At 45.8% G+C, this 18,569-nt stretch overlaps 2 protein-coding genes across 2 annotated transcripts; one reads left to right on the top strand and one right to left on the bottom strand.

Annotated features, from left to right (window-relative positions):
• The first annotated feature begins 5,348 nt into the window (after positions 1-5,348).
• On the top strand, positions 5,349-6,036 carry LOC127314572 (defensin-like protein 1). Its single transcript, XM_051345065.2, has 2 exons — positions 5,349-5,557; positions 5,646-6,036. Exons 1-2 carry the CDS (start codon positions 5,494-5,496, stop codon positions 5,816-5,818), a joined length of 237 nt encoding a protein of 78 aa, XP_051201025.1. The 5' UTR covers positions 5,349-5,493; the 3' UTR covers positions 5,819-6,036.
• An 8-nt stretch (positions 6,037-6,044) lies between these two features.
• LOC127314571 (uncharacterized) lies at positions 6,045-12,180 on the bottom strand. The gene is made up of 12 exons (XM_051345064.2): positions 12,011-12,180; positions 11,825-11,912; positions 9,619-9,694; positions 9,137-9,233; positions 8,583-8,685; positions 8,325-8,455; positions 7,937-8,114; positions 7,697-7,854; positions 7,197-7,406; positions 6,744-7,091; positions 6,470-6,596; positions 6,045-6,384 (listed from the first exon to the last, which is right to left on the bottom strand). Exons 1-12 carry the CDS (start codon positions 12,122-12,124, stop codon positions 6,233-6,235), a joined length of 1,782 nt encoding a protein of 593 aa, XP_051201024.1. The 5' UTR covers positions 12,125-12,180; the 3' UTR covers positions 6,045-6,232.
• Between the last annotated feature and the right edge of the window lie 6,389 nt (positions 12,181-18,569).

Raw genomic sequence — 18,569 nt, 5'->3', positions numbered from 1 at the left:
ATCTCTTAATAAGTTGCTTGTTGAGCGATAACCATGTTCCTGGGGACGCCATCAACAATCTTTGTTGAATATCATGTGAGTTGCTATGCATGTTCGTCTTGTCTGAACTAAGAGTGATTTATCATGATCAAATGGTTTGAGTATGCATATTGTTAGAGAAGAACATTGGGCCGCTAACTAAAGCCATGATCCATGGTGGAAGTTTCAGTTTGGACAACAAACCTCAATCTCTTATGAGAATATTATCTGTTGTTGAATGCTTATGCATTAAAGAGGAGTCCATTATCTGTTATCTATGTTGTCCCGGTATGGATGTCTAAGTTGAGAATAATCAAAAGCGAGAAATCCAATGCGAACTTTCTCCTTAGACCTTTGTACAGGCGGCATAGAGGTACCCCTTTGTGACACTTGGTTAAAACATATGTTATGCAATGATAATCCATGTAAATCCAAGCTAATTAGGACGAGGTGCGGGCACTATTGGTAATCTATGCATGAGGCTTGCAACTTATATGATATATTATACATAACTCATATGCTTTATTACTACCGTTGACAAAATTGTTTCTTGTTTTCAAAATAAAAGCTCTAGCACAAATATAGCAATCCATGCTTCCCTCTGCGAAGGGCCATTCTTTTACTTTTATGTTGAGTCAGTTTACCTACTTCTTTCTATCTTAGAAGCAAACACTTGTGTCAACTGTGTGCATTGATTCTTACATGTTTACCTATTGCACTTGTTATATTGCTTTGTATTGACAACTATCCATGAGATATACATGTTACAAGTTGAAAGCAACTGCTGAAACTTATATCTTCCTTTGTGTTGCTTCAATGCTTTTACTTTGAATCTATTGCTTTATGAGTTAACTCTTATGCAAGACTTATTGATGCTTGTCTTTAAAGTACTATTCATGAAAAGTCTTTGCTATATGATTCAGTTGTTTACTCATTGCTTTTACCATTGCTTCGAATCGCTGCATTCATTACATGTGCTTACAATAGTATTGATCAAGATTATGATAGCATGTCACTTCAGAAATTATCTTTGTTATCGTTTACCTACTCGGGACGAGTAGGAACTAAGCTTGGGGATGCTGATACGTCTCCAACGTATCGATAATTTCTTATGTTTCATGCTTGTTTTATGATGATACCCACATGTTTTATACATACTTTATGTCATATTTATGCATTTTTTGGCACTAACCTATTGACGAGATGCCGAAGAGCCAGTTGCTGTTTTTGGTTTCAGAAATCCTAGTAAGGAAATATTCTCAGAATTGGACGAAATCAACGCCCAGGGGCCTATTTTTCCACGAAGCTTCCAGAAGACCGGAGGAGTTACGAAGTGGGGCCACGAGGCGCCGCCACGCCAGGGCCGCGCGGCCAAGGGTGGGGCCGCGCCGCCCTGTTGTGTGGGGCCCTCGTGAGGCCCCCTGACCTACCCTTCCGCCTACTTAAAGCCTTCGTCGCGAATACCCCAGTACCGAGAGCCACGATACAGAAAACCTTCCAGAGACGCCGCCGCCGCCAATCCCATCTCGGGGGATTCAGGAGATCGCCTCCGGCACCCTACCGGAGAGGGGAATCATCTCCCGGAGGACTCTTCATCGCCATGATCGCCTCCGGATTGATGTGTGAGTAGTTCACCCCTGGACTATGGGTCCATAGCAGTAGCTAGATGGTCGTCTTCTCCTCATTGTGCTATCATTGTTGGATCTTGTGAGCTGCCTAACATGATCAAGATCATCTATCTGTAATGCTACATGTTGCGTTTGTTGGGATCCGATGAATATGGAATACTATGTTATGTTGATTATCAATCTATCATATATGTGTTGTTTATGATCTTGCATGCTCTCCGTTGCTAGTAGAGGCTCTGACCAAGTTGATACTTGTAACTCCAAGAGGAAGTATTTATGCTCGATAGTAGGTTCATGCCTCCATTAAATCTGGGACAGTGACAGAAAGTTCTAAGGTTGTGGATGTGTTGTTGCCACTAGGGATAAAACATCAATGCTATGTCTAAGAATGTATTTATTGATTACATTACGCACCATACTTAATGCAATTGTCTGTTGTTTGCAACTTAATACTGGAAGGGGTTCGGATGATAACCTGAAGGTGGACTTTTTAGGCATAGATGCATGCTGGATAGCGGTCTATGTACTTTGTCGTAATGCCCAATTGAATTTCACACTACTCATCATGATATGTATGTGCATTGTTATGCCCTCTTTATTTGTCAATTGCCCAACTGTAATTTGTTCACCCAACATGCTAATTCTTATCGGAGAGACACCACTAGTGAACTGTGGACCCCGGTCCATTCTTTTACATCGAATACAATCTACTGCAATACTTGTTTTTACTGTTCTTTGCAAACATCATCTTCCACACTATACATCTAATCCTTTGTTACCATGCAAGCTCAGGTGAGATTGACAACCTCACTGTTAAGTTGGGGCAAAGTACTTGGATTGTGTTGTGCAGGTTCCACGTTGGCGCCGGAATCCCTGGTGTTGCGCTGCACTACACTCCGTCACCAACAACCTTCAACGTGCTTCTTGGCTCCTACTGGTTCGATAACCTTGGTTTCTTACTGAGGGAAAACTTGCTGTTGTACATCACACCTTCCTCTTGGGGTTCCCAACGGGCGTGTGCTTTACGCGTCATCAGGGTGCGACGAACAGGTTGCGCATCAGCCTATCGCTAGGGTTTCCCGTGGCCTGCAGCGGGAGAGGCAGCGAGCGGCAGGAGAAGTCCATCAGTGTCGGCGGGAGGGGCAGCCTAGTTGGAATTAGGTGGGGGGAGGTGAAGATGCCGTCCATCGTCAGTAGATCGCCCGCACCGACGCGACGAAGGTTGAAAGCATGCGCACGGGAGGGGATTCAGCTTGGCGGTTGGCTTTTCGTGCACGTCGTCTTAATTTATCACATACTAGAGCTAACACGTCAAATATGACGCGCTAGATAGCGGGAGTCAGCGTGTGGGGGCGCCGATTTCTACCGACCGGCGCGTAAAAAAAAGTTTTTAGTGCGTGAGGCCCTTTTTAAGCGCGTGTTGAAGGTGCTCTAGGTAAGATTATCTCTAGCAGAGCCTATAAAACCGCAAACTGAAAACCACGAGTTCAGTTCACCGAACTCGTGTTTACGGGTCAGAAAATCACTGGCACAGAAGAGAGAGAGCCCGTAAACCAAAATTGTAAAACAGAATATTCTATTTTCTAGTTTTGGTTTACAGGCTCTGTTCTCCACCAGCGATTTTCCGACCCCGTAAAACGTAGGGTGTTTCATAGAATTCACATGGAACACATACAACAATCGATTATAATAAATCAAATAATCATCCAAATTATTACAACAGATAAAAAAATGTCTGATCCAAATTATTACAACAGGTTTGGAAAAATTGAACAAATGAAGAAATATGTCAACCAAATTACAACAATTTTTGAACAATCAAACAAATGATAATGTCTCAACAATGATACTTCTCACACATAAATGAATGGAATGGTAGGATCAAAGGCGACGGCCATGTCGCTGCCAGTGATGCATTTTCAGATCATAAACGAGCTGGGTATGGGTACTGGCATTCTCAATTTGCCGACAAGGAAAGCTTCAATATGATCCGGATTGTGTTGGGGTTGCACTCGGGTGCCAACGTTGTCATAGAAGCAGGGCAGTCTTAACTCTCTTTCAGCCTCGATGATCATGTTGTGAAGAATCACACTACATGTCATATGATGTTCACAAGGTTTTTTTTGTCCCAAAACCAGGCTAGGCCACGAACAATGGCAAACCTTGCTTGCAAAACACCAAAAGCTCTCTCAATGTCTTTGCGAGCTACTTCTTGAGCTTTGGCAAATACAGCTTCTATTTTGTCTTGGAGATCCTTCACAGACTTCACAAAAGTTGCCCATCCGGATAGATGCCATCAGCTAGGTAATATCCCATCGTATATTCATTGTTCATGACCTTGTAGTTGCAGGTGGGTGCTTCCTCATTTGCTAGTTTCTCAAATATAGGGGATCTTACAAAAAAAAGCAATGCTAAATCCACAAATCTTGTGATGCGACGGCCTCAAGTACAATGGTAATATCTTTGCTCTTCCAACTTTACTGTCTATGACATGCCTTGGGACAATTCTTCCATGTCCAATGCATACAATCAAGACTACCAAGCATGCCAGACCAACCTCTTTTCTTATTTATCTCCATCAATCTTTTTGTGTCATCCTCATTGGGAGCTCGGACATAGGTTGGTCCAAACAACTTGAAAATCATGCGAGCAAACCTACGCACGGACTCCGTGGTTGTATCTTCACCAATTCGAAGATACTCATCGGTGTAATCCGCATGAATGCCACATGCAATCACCCTCATGGCAGCCGAGATTTTTTGAAAGGGGCTGAAACCCATCACACCGGCATCATTTCTATGTTGCTTGAAGTAATTCGAGTTGGCTTCGCAGGCCTTGACGATTTTGACGAACAAACTACGGTGCATGCGATACTTCCTACGAAATATATGCGGCGGATAGGTAGGTACCTCGGCGAAGTAGTCCTTCATCACCTGCTCGTGACCGAGGAGGCAATTCCGTTGGATGTGGTTCCGGCCAATCACCGAGCCGCGCCTCCTATTCAGCAGCTGCGCGCGGTCCTTCAGCTCCTTGACGGAGAGAAGGAGGATGGTGGCCTCCACCTCGTTGTCCTAGAGCAGCTCGTTGACATCAGAATCGTTCGAGCTCGACTAATCGGACAGATCGACATCGACGAACTCGTCCCCACTCCCCCGAGCTCATCCTCGATTCGGCCAGCGCGGCGGCGGCACCCGGAGCTGGGCGAGGAACCGCGAGCGAGATGTGGGGCAACCTGCGCTAGCTTCGGGATGCTAGGCTCGGCCGAAACGTGCGGTGTGGCGGTGATGGGATGTGGTGGCGGCGCGGGGGAGAAGGGAGAGAGTGAGCAGTTGCGTGGTGAAATTTTAGCGTGCCCTAGATATGGATCCACCGTTCGGTTCGCTCGCCCGTCCCTACAAATACAAGCCGATTTGGATTTTCGGGCTCAGCCTAAAAAAAATCGATTTTTCCTCATTTACGGTAAGTGATTGGCACCGTATTTCGGTTCGAACCCGTAAACTGGTGATTACTTTTTAATTTTAGCCTTTTACAGACTCTGCTAGAGATGCTCTAAGGAGCTTCTACTAAAAAAAACTAAGAAGCGGAGCTGATCTGCTGCCGCTTTGCATCCTGGTTGCACCGGAGGCATACGCGTACAAGGTGGTGTGGCCGAGACGGCCTGCTAGCCCGACGAGTGGCGCAGCGCATGCAGGATGGCACGTGTACACCTGCATGCCATCGTGCTCCTCCGGCCGAAACTTGCTATAAGTAGAGGAGGGTTTTCCTTGGTCGCAACAAGCCTACACTGCACGGGGTGCCTGAATCAGCAGCTACAGTTTCGTTTCACTATCCATCCCCAAAGAGGAAAATGGAGTTCAAGCCCAAGGCAACCGTCTGCATAGCGCTGCTGATGCTGCTCCTGCTTTCTTCGTGTAAGCCGGACCGAGCTCGATCGAGAGAGTAGCACCATCCCATAAGACTTTGCTGCATAATATGGACTAACTCTGTAATTGTTTCCAGACGACGGAGGCGGCACGGCGGAGGCGCGGGTGTGCACGGGGAAGAGCCAGCACCACTCGTTCCCGTGCGTCTCGGACAAGATCTGCCCGGGTACCTGCACCAAGGAGGAGGGCAGCCACTGGACCGCCGGATACTGCCACCGGAGAATCTGCACCTGCCAGAAGAAGTGCTAGACACAGAGCTCCGCCCCGGCGACCCATCAATCATCCATGGCGCCGAATAATCTACCCGCCTCACCTCTATGTACCCTAGTTACCCCACGCACCGCTCCTTCAGTCAGGAAACACATGCATGTAATAAAGCGTGACGCGCGCTCACGCGCCACCTGTGTACGTCCATAGCATAACGCAACGCTTTGCTTTCAGTGGCAATATATTGTTATTGTTCTGCTGGACGAGCTAGCATAAAATCGATTTTTCCTCATTTACGGTAAGTGATTGGCACCGTATTTCGGTCCGAACCCGTAAACTGGTGATCATCACCCGCAGCATGCGTCTTATTGCGAAAAAGCTCGGCAAGTTTCCCACTCACGACAATGGTTCCAGGTAACGGGTAAGAGAGAGAGAGAGAGAGACTGGGAGCTGGTTTCAGTGCCGGAAGTGGCGGACGCCAGTGAAGACGAGGGAGACGCCGTACTTGTCGCAGCAGTCCACGGCGTCCTTGTCCCTCATGCTGCCGCCGGGCTCCGCGATCACGCCGATGCCGTTCTCGCACGCCTCCTCCACCGCGTCCTTCCAGGCTGCGTATAACATACAGCTCCACGTCAGACATTTTACCCACGAATTAGTGCCACCTGCAATTTCTGAATGCTTTTTTGTCCTCACCGAACGGGAAAAAGGCGTCGCTGGCCAGAGCGGCGCCCTTGGCCTCTTCCCCAGCTTTCCTGAAGGCCAGACGCAGGCTGTCCACCCTGTTTGGCTGCCCGCTCCCCATGCCCAGCATACAGTTGTTCTGCACTCACAGGATCAATGTTAGTTCACTCCGCCAAACAAACTATTCCAGCTATACATTCGTCAGTAGTTTTCGAGTAATCTGTTGTCGGTGGTGCAAACAGCAATAGTTTCTGAACCTTGGCACAGTACGAGAAAACACACTAACCTTGGCTATCACAATGGCGTTGCTCTTGACGTGCTTCACGCAGAGCCAGGCGAACTTGGCGTCCGAGAGCTCGCTGTCTGTCGGAGCCTTCTGCGAAACCGTCGTGAAGGTGATGTCTTCCGGGGCTAGATCATCCGACTCCTGAGCTAGCCAACCGCCGCTGACCTGCCTCAGCGACAGCATCCCTTTCTCGCTTTCCTTTGCCTCAAGAATCCTCAGCGTCTTTGATTTCCCCTTGAGGACAGCAAGGCCCTTCTCCGTGTATCCTGGTGCGACCACGATCTCGTAGAACATCCTTGTCTCGCCGTCTGTAGGACTTCTAAATTCACGAATCTCCTTTGCAAGATTCTACACAAGGGAAAAATTAACTATTAGCATGCAGGAAGGTGCCATGGCCAGTAGTGCAAAACCGTTAGGAAGTTGCAGAACAAAATAGCAGGGTCTGCTGGGTACCTCGTCAATTGTGGTGTTGAACGCAACGATCCCGCCGAATGCGCTCACAGGATCTCCCTTTACGGCCAACCTGTATGCCTCAAGAATATCCTGTCGGGAGGCAACGCCGCACGGATTGGTGTGCTTAACCACGACACAGGTAGGATTCTCGAACTCCGACACACAGTTCCATGCAGCATCAGCATCCAAGTAGTTGTTATAGGACATTTCCTGCAAACAGGAAAGATGTCACTGGTGAAAACCCCCGAAGAAGCATTACTGTATTTTTTGGGCAGCATGAGCTGACAAAAAGCCATAATTTCCACTAACAAGTTGTATGTGCACTGAATAAGGAAAATACTCAAGTTAACTAGTGGCACCAACTTAAAAGAGAATGACTCTTTGTGTACTCAAGTTAACTAGTGGCGCCAACTTAAAAGAGAATGACTCTTTGTGTATGTTTGAATACTTTGTCTACCCCTTTGTCGAAGCAAGAACCGGAAAAAAAATGACAAACTCACCTTTCCATGGTGTTGAACTGCTGTTGCAATACCACCGGCATTGTATACAGAAAGACTCTTGTCACCATAAAAGGCTGCCTTTTGATGAGGATTTTCGCCATAACGAAGTGTAGACTTCAGCGAGAGAGGAACAGTAAAACTTGGGGGAAATATATCTCCTACATGCATAAGACCATGAATGTGATATCTGACAAAATTATCAGACGACCATCAGGTCATTTACCAAAAGAGGAGCCATACCTTTGTTAGATTGCTTCCATAACCACTCCGAGACAGCTGAATCGTAAGAAGCAACATGCTGGAAAGCTTTCCATGCCAGCATCCTGCGGAACTCCTGGTCATCTTGCTGTCCTCGTAGATATTCCAATAGAGCAGAGTAATCTTCATGATCCACAACCACAAGAACATCCTTATGATTCTGCCAGATATAACACAGATATGACAATAAGAAGTACATCAGTTCCTACTGAACTACTAAATAAGTCCCACAAACTTAGATGAATAAATATATACTTCTAATAAACAGCTAGCACAATATATGTCAACGTGAACTGATGTTGCATGAACATAGCATGCAACACTACAACATGCATCTGAGCTTATAACTACAAATGAGCAAATCAGTCACCTTCGCTGCAGCTCGGATCATGGTAGGACCACCAATATCAACATTTTCAATCCCATCCTCAAAAGAAATTGGACCGGAGGTGACCTTATTATAGAATGGATACAAATTCACCACAACTACGTCAAATGTCCCTGTGCCCCAAAAAATGTCCTAGTTAGCTGGCAATACAGGTCAAGATTGTTATCTCATAGCATAAAACTTGGAAAAATCGCAATGGTCAATTAAGAGAAGATGGCACAAAAGGACTAATAAACTCACCAATGCCATGCTCATTCAATGCTTTAAGATGATGCTCCTGGTCTCTTCGGGCAAGAATACCACCATGTATACTGGGGTGCAAAGTTTTTACTCTTCCATCAAGCTGCATTCACCAAAACAGAAAATAAATGGAGATGGAAAGAAAGATTTATACTCAATATGCTGCTCGATATCCTTTAGATGACTAGTCTGAGGCAAAACACAAGGTTGGCTGAAATAAATTGCAAAAGTAAAATGAATTGGCATTGTGACCATCTATCAATTATTCAAAAACTACTGGTGAGGATTCAGGAGGCATCAAAGAGAAGAGATTTGACAATACAGAGTGCTTATGATATCTGATTCTATGATAATGCACTTTTTTTTGAATGAATGGATACCATACTTGCCAGCAGCAGCAACTATTCTATGTTGAAACATTTCATGAAATGCAATTTGACAACACTTCCAATAAACACGATTCAGGAATTGCTTTATTGACTATGATAAATAATGGTTGGAAGAAAAAATATTTCAACAGATGCTGCAGCAGCTGAACAAAAAATTAGATATACCATCTCAGGAAAATGTGTAATCTGTTCAACTTTCGTAACATTCACTCCAGCTGCTTCGAGACTTGATGCTGTACCACCAGTGGAGATAATAGAAAACCTACAGGAGCAAAATCTTCATAAGATCCTTGGTAACTAAAATGGAGTAAATCTAAGCTGCATAATGCTTCTTCCTGTAGAAAAGTAAGCTTCATAAATCTAACAGTAAATCAACTCTGACACAAACTGTCAGTTTATAAAAGTATGCAGCTAGGCAAGAATAACTTGTTAATAAGAAGCCTACTAAAAAAATGGCTAGCTCAGGGAAAAGGAAATATACACAATAAATTAGCGCTGCCTGAAGTAAGCATTGATGTACAAGTTAATTCCTCATAGTGGTGCATGGACACGCTATAAAACACAGCAAGACTTAACACAGCCTGACATTAACTTGAAACAAGAAGGCAAGTGTCAGTTAAGGGGATCCTACAAGACGAAAGGATTACCCCAAGCTCTGAAGACCTCTTCCAAGATTGGCCAAGTCTGTTTTATCTGACAATGATATCAGTGCTTGCTTGACTCCTGTTGTTGTTGGAAGATTAGTGCATTGCTTCAGACATGTCCGTAAGTAAGAACAGGATAAAGTTAAATAAAGAGAACATAGAACTCTTGAGACCTGTGCTACTTGTTCAAACACATAAACCCCAATAAGATAACTCTATTGGCTCATAGTAGCAAATTAAACATGTCAATCGGACTTCTGCATCTTCAGACAGACCAAAACAGCCAATGCAAAACGTTTTCAAGAAGACAACATATTAACCAGCGAGTGCAGTACAATGTCCCGTTCTTTAGTTTGCATATAAACCCATCAAAAGCCAAACCACATGCCTGCGGGGTCATAATATCCCTGCTGAAATCAGTGCATGACAATTCATCCACGCTTACAACAGAAAAGCCGTAGGGTCTAGTGACTTTTTTGTAACAAAATACATGTCTAATTACCCATTGCTCCAGACATGGCTTAGGTAAGAGCATCTCCAACGGTAGCCCCCAAATAGGCGCCGGCAGGGGCTCCGGCACCTCCGTTTGGGGGGGGGGGGGGGGCGGCACTGCATCCTCTATTTGGGGGAGCTGTTCCCACACCGGCGCCCCCAAACAGGCGGCCCCGATAGAAATTTAAATTTAAATTGACATTTAAACACCGAATTTAAACGAAATTCATACGAAATTTATACAAAAGTACGTCGAATTGATACAAAACGAAATTCAAACGACATTTAAAAACCGAATTAAAAAACGTAAGCTTAATCAATCTACTACGGGGCGCGCGACGGGCCTGCCTTGTCGTCGTTCTTCGCCTTTGCCGCCTGCATCCGTGCCCGCCTCTCGGCCCTTCCTTCGCGCATCTGGCGGTGGAGCATGGCGGCTGGCGTCGCAGGAGCTTGCCAGAGGCGCCATCCCCGTGCTTCCCGCCTTTGTTCGTTGTCGGCACGCCTCGCTTGCTCGCGGGCGAACGCGTCGTAGTGACGATGGGCGTTGAGGGAGGCGAGCTTCTGTCGCTCCGCCTCCATCAGTAGGCGTCCTGCCTCCTACGTGGCCGCTCGCGGGCGTGAGATCTCGAGGGCGTGCTCGAGATTAGCGTTGTTGATGAACTCCCACTGCTCCTCCTTCTACGTCCGAAACCGCTCCGCGTTCAACGACGTCAGGATCGCCGCCTGCTCCGGGTCGGGGGGTGCCTGCGGCTGCTCACCCCACTATGCCGCCTCCTCCGCCGCCTCAGCTTCCGCATCGGCGTAGTAGGCCTCGCGCCACACCGCGAACCTTGGGTCTACGTCGTCGTCGGAGCTGTTGTCTGCGTCGGGCTCCGGCTCCGGCTCCGGCTGCGGTGGTGGTGGTGGTGGCAGCGCACGGCCGTTGAGGCCCAGCATTGAGTACGTCGTCTTCAGACGGCGCGGCATTTTGAGGTGGAGAGAATGGGCCGGCAGCGGTGGTGGAGATGAGAGGATAGCACCGCGGTGGTGGACGGCGTGCGTACTATATAGCGGCCACAACTGCCCGCATTAACGGCGACGTACGCGCACGCCGCGTGGCCAGTTGCTGCCCTCGTGGCCGCTTCGGTTTTCGCGCGACAGACCATTAAACGCCGACGACCAACCTTCCCGCGTCGCGGCCGATGCGAACCGCCGTGACCTGTCGCTGACAAGGCGCCGCCACCCGCGAAAACCGTCGTTCCGCGAGGCTTCCGGCGCGCCCGATTCGCGCCCTTGGTCAAGGGGCCGACATGGGGTTGCTGGCGATTCTATTGGGCTCGAAAATTGGCCGGCGCCGTTTGGGGTGTGCCGGTGCGAGCCCATTTTCGCCCCCGGCCCCCAAAAAGCTATCGGGGCCGCCACCGGTGGAGATGCTCTAAGGAAGCCAACCAGAAGTTCCTCAGCGAAGAAGGCACCCACAGATTGCAAAACAAATAAGCGTCGTCACCAACCCACTTGTAAAAGACTGTGAACGAGTTCCTGACACATCCACGTCAGGGTTTTGAAAGGGCTTAAGTGATTTCAAACACATCTCCCGTAAGACTTGGCGAAAAATCAACCCAATCCTACATCATCGAAGCAAAACCTACTTGGAGACTGTACCGGCAGACAGTTGAACGAATCCTACCGCGACATTACAAAACAGAGAAGGTCCCAACAAGGGGCAGAGACAACCCACCGCTGGAGGGCGCCGTGGACGCGCCAGCCTGCGCCGCGGCCATGGCTGGACCAGCGGCCGAAGACGACGAGAGGGAGATGCGGCGGCTCTGCGAGCAAAGAGAGCAAACCAAACGTACACGCTCAGCAGGGCAGATAGGAGAAGCTTGGATGAAAGCGGGAGGAGGGTTGGCAGTCGAGGGGGTACCGCCGGGTTGCGGGGGGCGCGGACGAGGTGGCGGCCGTGAGGCGACGCGCGGACGCCGGCGACGAGCTTGGCGGCGGCGGGGGAGGTGCAGGGGGAGGCGAGATAAAGTGGCATTCTCGTTATTCCGGAACTTTATGCCTCGGTCGGGAGCGTGAGATTTTTTTTGGAATCGAAGATATAAAAAGGCGTGGCGGCGGCCGTCGCTTTGGCCTTTTGGCTTGTGGTGGATAGGGAGGGGTGGGTTTAAAAAGAAAAGGAAAGGTGATTCTGAACTTCTGGTAGTCAAAAATAGGAATCGAATGGCGGACGAGCGGCGGCGCGAGGGCCGGACGGTGGTAGTGCGCGACGGCGCTGCTGGTGCCGCGCTAGGGCATGGTTTGGAGAGAGGTTAACCTAAGTTGGGCCTAGTTCTTATTAGGCTGCAAGCTGCCAGCTCGGAATTCTGGGCTTTTAATTTGTTTCTCGCAGTCCGGGTTGATTGGGTAATGGGTACCCATCATGGACCTTTCGTATTGGGTTGTATTTTAAGGCAAATTTTATACACCGATCAGGTCGGTGTGTACGGGATGCAGCACACCCCTGGTCAGGAATAGGGCCCGGCCCATTTTGATCTTTTTTCCTTTTTTTTCATTTTATGTTTATTCTTTCTCTTTTCTTTTTTTGTTGTTTTCCTGTTTTTTGTTTCATTTTTTCCTTTTCCTTTTCCTTTTTTCTCTATTCGTAAATCGTACAAATCTAAAAAATGTTCAATTTTGAAAGCTATTCAAACTTTAAAATTGTTCAAACTTAAACTTAAAAAAATCAAAGTTAAAAAATTGTTCGTATTCGAAAAATGTTCAAATTTAAAATATGTTTATGTTCGAAAAAAATTCAAATTTTAAATAAACTTCAATTTTTTTAAAATGTTCAATCTCAAAAAAAATGTTCAAATTTAAAAAATGTTTAAATTCTGGGAAAATTTTTTTTGATTTTTTTTAAAAGTCATTAAAATTTAAACTTTCGGATTTTAAAATAAACAGATTTAAAAATATTTCTGCTTTTTAAATAACGAAAATATGTAAACAGAAAAGAAAATGAGAATAAGAAAAACAGAAACGAACTTACCTGATGGGCCGCGGCCCACTACAAAACCGCCGGGTTGGGGGTGTGCGGCACCCCATCCGCACCGACCTGGTCGGTGTATAGCAAATCCCGTATTTTAACGCCCTATCCTAGATGATGGTGTTGTAAAGAGACAAAACTCAAATGCATTGTATCTTGAGATAATTCTTCTTCATTTGGCACTGCTTCCAAATATGATTTCTTATTTGGCCATGATGTAATTTTTTACTTCCTTATTTGACACTTGATGTAATTTTTTATGCCTTATATGACACTCTAGTCCATTTTGACAACAAACGGTGTTAACTGTGCATCTAAAAGGTTGTTTTTGCACCTGGTGCATATTGCGACCAAAATGTTACGCAATACACATGTTTGGTCATGGTTAATCCACGTGTAAGATAATTTGTGATAGCTAGTTTGTACATTGCTCATGGTTTACCATGTATGTGCTAAACATGTTAATCCAAAAAAAAAATCAAACTATTAGGGCGGAACCTAGCACAGGATTGCAATTGGACAGCAATTTTTAGTCTCGATGATGTGTACTAAATCTCATTGATGAATTGAGATATGGAAAAATACAAGTATTACTGCATATGGATATATATTCACTTGATGCTTGGCTGGGTGTAGTAATTATACTCTGCTTGTTTCAGCTGAAGGATTGATTCATCGCTGCTAGATTTTGCTGATGTATGATGGATTTACTGGATGGTTTCCTTGTGAGCTTATTTGCTAGTTTAATATGGCTTGGTTGTGTCTGTATGCTACTTGGTTGTCCTGGGAAGAATTCCTGGACCCTAAGTAAATCTCAATAGCTCGTGGATGAATAACTAGTTTCTCTAGTTGCTGTGATACATTTGTGATGCCCCTGTTTGGATGAGATATTCATCCATGCATATATGATGATGCTGTCTAATAAGTAATATCCATGTGTTGGTGTTGCTCTCAATCACTGACTGGTGCTGGATATATTTGTTTTTGTGTGTGCAAGATGAACACTGCCTAGTCCTTGGAGATATCTGGTGCTAGATAATTAAATTGATAAGAACATATGCTATTGTATGGCTTTTAATTCTCTGTGATGTATTTGGCATATTATTTAGATGCCATTCCGAGAGAAATCTTTATTCCACTGATGATGTTATAGTTTATGATCTTGGATGCCTACTTTATTTGCTTGCACAAATACCCATGTGCCATCTGCTAGCTTGTAGTTCCTCTGTGGTGCCTCACAAGAGTGTGCACAGAGTAATAATAAGCCTAGTAGGATTTGGTGTTATTGGTAATTGTGTATAGTGATCTATCAAGCTTGGATTATAGCTATCATCAGATGATGCAAATGTCCATTCCAAGCCCTTAGTGATGCTTGAGTTGATTTTAATGGACAGACCTATGCTTGCTCCAGCCGATGATGCAAAGGCTGAGGCATAGATTTAAACTAAGAACAGATACTATGATGTGGCTTTTCTTCTCTGTGATGATTCTTGCATAGCACCTCTATGCAACACTGAGAGAAATATCCATCTCTCCATCCTCCTAGATGAAAATCTAGGCGAAGGGTAGTTAGATTGGACAAATATGTATTATTCTTCCTATTTCCCTGATGACTCTATGCAAAAGCTTAAGAACAGATGTTATGCTTAACTTGTTGCCTAACAACCTGCTGGTTGGAGAGTAGCTTGATCTTGCTTGATGTTGATCTGGTGTTGCTGCTGGTCTTGGCGTCCACCTACTCCATGGGATGTGCCTGCTCCTCCTAGGCTCTTATTGTCACCATGGTTCTCCTTGTAACTTTAGCTGTGATCTTGGTACTGATTTCCTAAATGGTTGCCTGGGAACGATTTATGGTTTTGGCTATGGAACTAAGGTTGATGTTCTTGGATAGAAGTGTGGGGCTTAAGGCAGCTACCACTAGCATGCTTTTATACTCTGCTCTCCTTGCTTCTTGTGATGACAACACATACATGCAAACATGTGTGTGTGCTGCTTGCTTGTATGGTACAAGTCCCAATCATATGCATCCCCTCTTGTGGATATGCATGGTTGAGAAAATATCTTCTCAATTTCTTTTCCATTTCTATCTAACCTGGCCACTTGGCTTTACTTTTCTTTTTGTTTTCTTTGTTTATTTTGCAGGGACTGTCTTAAACAAGAGATGAAGCTCTCCAACATTTAGTTTAGGATTTAATTTACTTTTATGATTCCTGTAATTGTAATTGTGAATATATTCTTATTCTTTATTCATTTTGTAAAGACTTTGTATTATTGTGTTAATATTAATGAAGTTGTAATTTCTCTATTTTTAAATTCCTTATTCTTTATGATCATTGTCTTAATTCCCAATTCAATATTGTTTGAATTGTTATTAGAAATTCTTGTTTGGAATACAAATCCAATTCAAATTTCAATTTGGATTCTTATCATTCATATTTGAATTGAATTCAAATTGTGTTCCCCAAAATCAAATAATTCAACAAAGGTTATGTCGAAATTTATCGCACTCACATCGATGACTAACTCAATTCCACCGATGCAAGAGAAACCTCGATCACTTTGACAGTTTTAAACAACAGCACGAAAATTCCCGGATTTTCTATGCATGAATGCAATGCACACTTTAGTGTTCTCTCATTTTATAACCTCTAAACCTGGGATATTACACCTTTACACATGTGGGATAAGGAGTCTCCAGAGATCACATAAGTAAAATCCACTTGAATAGCATAGCGACATTTAGATTACAAAGCTCATGGTCACATAAAGATCACACCATGGGAGAGAGAGCCACATAGCTACCGGTAGACCCTCAACCTTGGGGGAGAACTAATCACTCTTCATCATGGGAGTTAGCAGTGGCGACGAAGATGGCGGTGGAGTCGATGGAGATGGCTCCGGGGGCAATTCCACGTCCCATCAGCGTGCCGGAACAGAGACTTATGTCCCCCGGATCTTCTCTGGACGATGGCAGCCGCGGCGGAACTTTTCGTGGATGGAGGCTTGTATCTCTAGGGTTTTCCTGAGAAGATGTATAAATAGGCGGAAGATTTAGGTTGGTGCGGTGCCTGGTGGCCCCAAACCTACCCTAGGCGCGGGCTAGGTCCAGGCCGCGCCTAGGGGTGGTTTGGGCGCCCTACTGCGCCTCTTCGACCCTCCTTCAGACTTCGTCTTCGTTTCGGTAAAATATTGACTTCGGCTTTTGTTTCGTCCAATCCGAGAATATTTCCTGTACAACTTTTCTAAAATACAAAAACAACAGAAAACAGGGAACTAGCACTGTAACATCTTGTTAATAGGTTAGTGTCGGAAATCATGTAAAAGTGAAACGAAGTGTAAGCAAAACATATATGAATTGGTGTAAAACAAGCATGGAGTATAAAAAATTATAGATACGTTTCAGACGTATCATGGTGCTTGGCTCGCCACCCACCCCGACTGCCCCACTAAATCCATGCCGCCTTTCACAGCTCACGCCCACCGTAGGCTGCCACCGCTACAAGAAAGCATGTCGTCGGTGGCGCTAGGGTTAAGGTGGGGAGGAGGTCTTTGGTCAAGGACATACCAGGTCGGGTATAGGTGAATGGTTCAATAGAACTTTTTCTTTTGCATGGCTAGTAACTAACACATGGTAGTTTATTATTCCATCAGATAAAAAGTTGATGAGACATGTAACACACGGGCGGTAGTGTCATATAAGGCATAAAAATTACACCAAGTGTCATATAGTGTAAAAAATTACACAGACGGTAGTGTCATATAAGGCAATTTTTCCAGGATCAAATAAGGAATCGTATTCAAAAGTAGTATCAAATAAGGAATTCTCTCTTGTATCTTAAGGGTTGTATCAACTCCCACGTCTAAAAATAGGTGTCTCCGTATCTAGATAAAGTTGAGACACCTATTTTTAGACGGAGGGAGTACATTTAATGACTTTAGGTACACGTGTGCATGTAATTGGCCTATTTTTCCTATGGTTCTATGCAAAGAGTTGTATCTTAGCTAAAATATAACAACACTCTTTTTCACCATTTAATATAGTTAATATAGTGACTTATAAGTAAAGTGTTTAGGATACAGCTCTACGAAACCGCAATTGTGAAAAGCCATAGGGCCCAAATTTAATGCATGTTCTCCCTTCAGCCACCCACTTAAGCATGTGGCTTTTTCGGCTTCGAGCTTTGATTATCGGGTTTTGTGATGGGGCGGTGGTGCATGCCATTGTTGTAGGCCGCGATAGGTAACATCGGCAACAATTTGGAAGGTGCACTTTTTTGCATGCGTGCGACATTACCACCACATGTGAGCGATGCAGGATGTGGCATATAACCAAATTGCAAATAAAATTCTATGGGGGGTTCAAACATGTGCACTGCCTCCCATAGCCCTCCATCCGACAACGAGGGCGAACGACAACAAGATGTGTGGTCGGAGGCGGCCCGCGCTTGTAACATCACTAACTAGATCGGCATCCATGAGATGAGGCCCCACTCCACCACCGGGAACGTGCCACCGTGGAGGCGAGAATCCCCCGCGCGCCATCCCGCCCCAACAACGCGGAGATGGGGAACTCTTGCATGTAGTCATCCACGTGAGGCCGAGGCGAGATCTGACGCTCCGAGAAACCGCCCTCTCACGGAGTGGATGCATGGAACCTCCCTCGGTAGCGTGCGGCTGAGGTAGTGGCGAACCCCCATGACAAGGCCGCGCACAACGACGTCCTCAAGGCGTGGGAGGACTACCGGCTCATGATGGCGCTCCACATCTATCAGTACCATATGTGAGCATCAGTGGGCGCCTCCGTGAAGAAGACCCAGTGAGGCGTCGAAGCATTACATCTAGAGTTTCTAGGGTTAGAATGTAGTTACTATATATGTGAACTCGTTGTGTGATATGTAGAACTCCTTGAATCTATGTATGCAAAGTTACATTCTGTGTTGAATTTGCATATCTCTTAATCAAAAATCAGTTTTGCTAATTCTTGGTAAACTGAGATTTAGGTTAGAGCTCAGTAGAATCTGCAGCCGTTGAGTCGTGCAAAGATTCGTGCGTCGTCTTCTACCTTGAGCACATCGAGTGGGAGGAGGGAGTAGGCGGGGAAACTTCCGCCGAGCCGGAGCCGGTGATGGTGCGGCTGGCTGTGCCGAAGACGGTGACGACGAGGATGGACCTTAGGGTGCGGATGCGGGGTGGACAGCGGTCCGGCTGACGGTGGTTGCGTGGGAGGCCGGAGGCCGGAGGTTTGTTGGTTTGGGTTGCTCATCAAGCATATCGCTCGATGCCGGAGGCCGGAGGTGGAGAAGAAGGAAAGTGAGCCCTAGACAGATCCATTGAAAATGGTATGCGTTGGGCCCCACCAAGGAAGGCAGCGCCGCATCCCAATTCCCAACGCGGCCGATGAATCTCCGCCCGCAACAGGTGCCAAAAGGAGCGCCGGATCTCGACGGCCAAAGACACG

Source organism: Lolium perenne, chromosome 7, assembly GCF_019359855.2.
Source record: "Lolium perenne isolate Kyuss_39 chromosome 7, Kyuss_2.0, whole genome shotgun sequence".
In the NCBI taxonomy this organism is placed as follows: Eukaryota; Viridiplantae; Streptophyta; class Magnoliopsida; order Poales; family Poaceae; genus Lolium; species Lolium perenne.
Note: the sequence above shows the minus strand (reverse complement) of the source record. Positions and strands in the feature narration are given on the sequence as shown.

What these genes read in the sequence shown, in the direction of transcription:
- LOC127314572 (XM_051345065.2), top strand. Translation starts at nt 5,494, where the DNA reads ATGGAGTTCAAGCCCAAGGCAACCGTCTGCATAGCGCTGCTGATGCTG. An exon ending in GCTGCTCCTGCTTTCTTCGT is followed by an intron (nt 5,558 to 5,645) that starts GTAAGCCGGACC and finishes AATTGTTTCCAG; the next exon opens with ACGACGGAGGCGGCACGGCG.
- LOC127314571 (XM_051345064.2), bottom strand. Translation starts at nt 12,124, where the DNA reads ATGCCACTTTATCTCGCCTCCCCCTGCACCTCCCCCGCCGCCGCCAAG. An exon ending in GTCCACGGCGCCCTCCAGCG is followed by an intron (nt 9,695 to 11,824) that starts GTGGGTTGTCTC and finishes CAACAACAACAG; the next exon opens with GAGTCAAGCAAGCACTGATA. An exon ending in AGAGGTCTTCAGAGCTTGGG is followed by an intron (nt 9,234 to 9,618) that starts GTAATCCTTTCG and finishes TTGCTCCTGTAG; the next exon opens with GTTTTCTATTATCTCCACTG.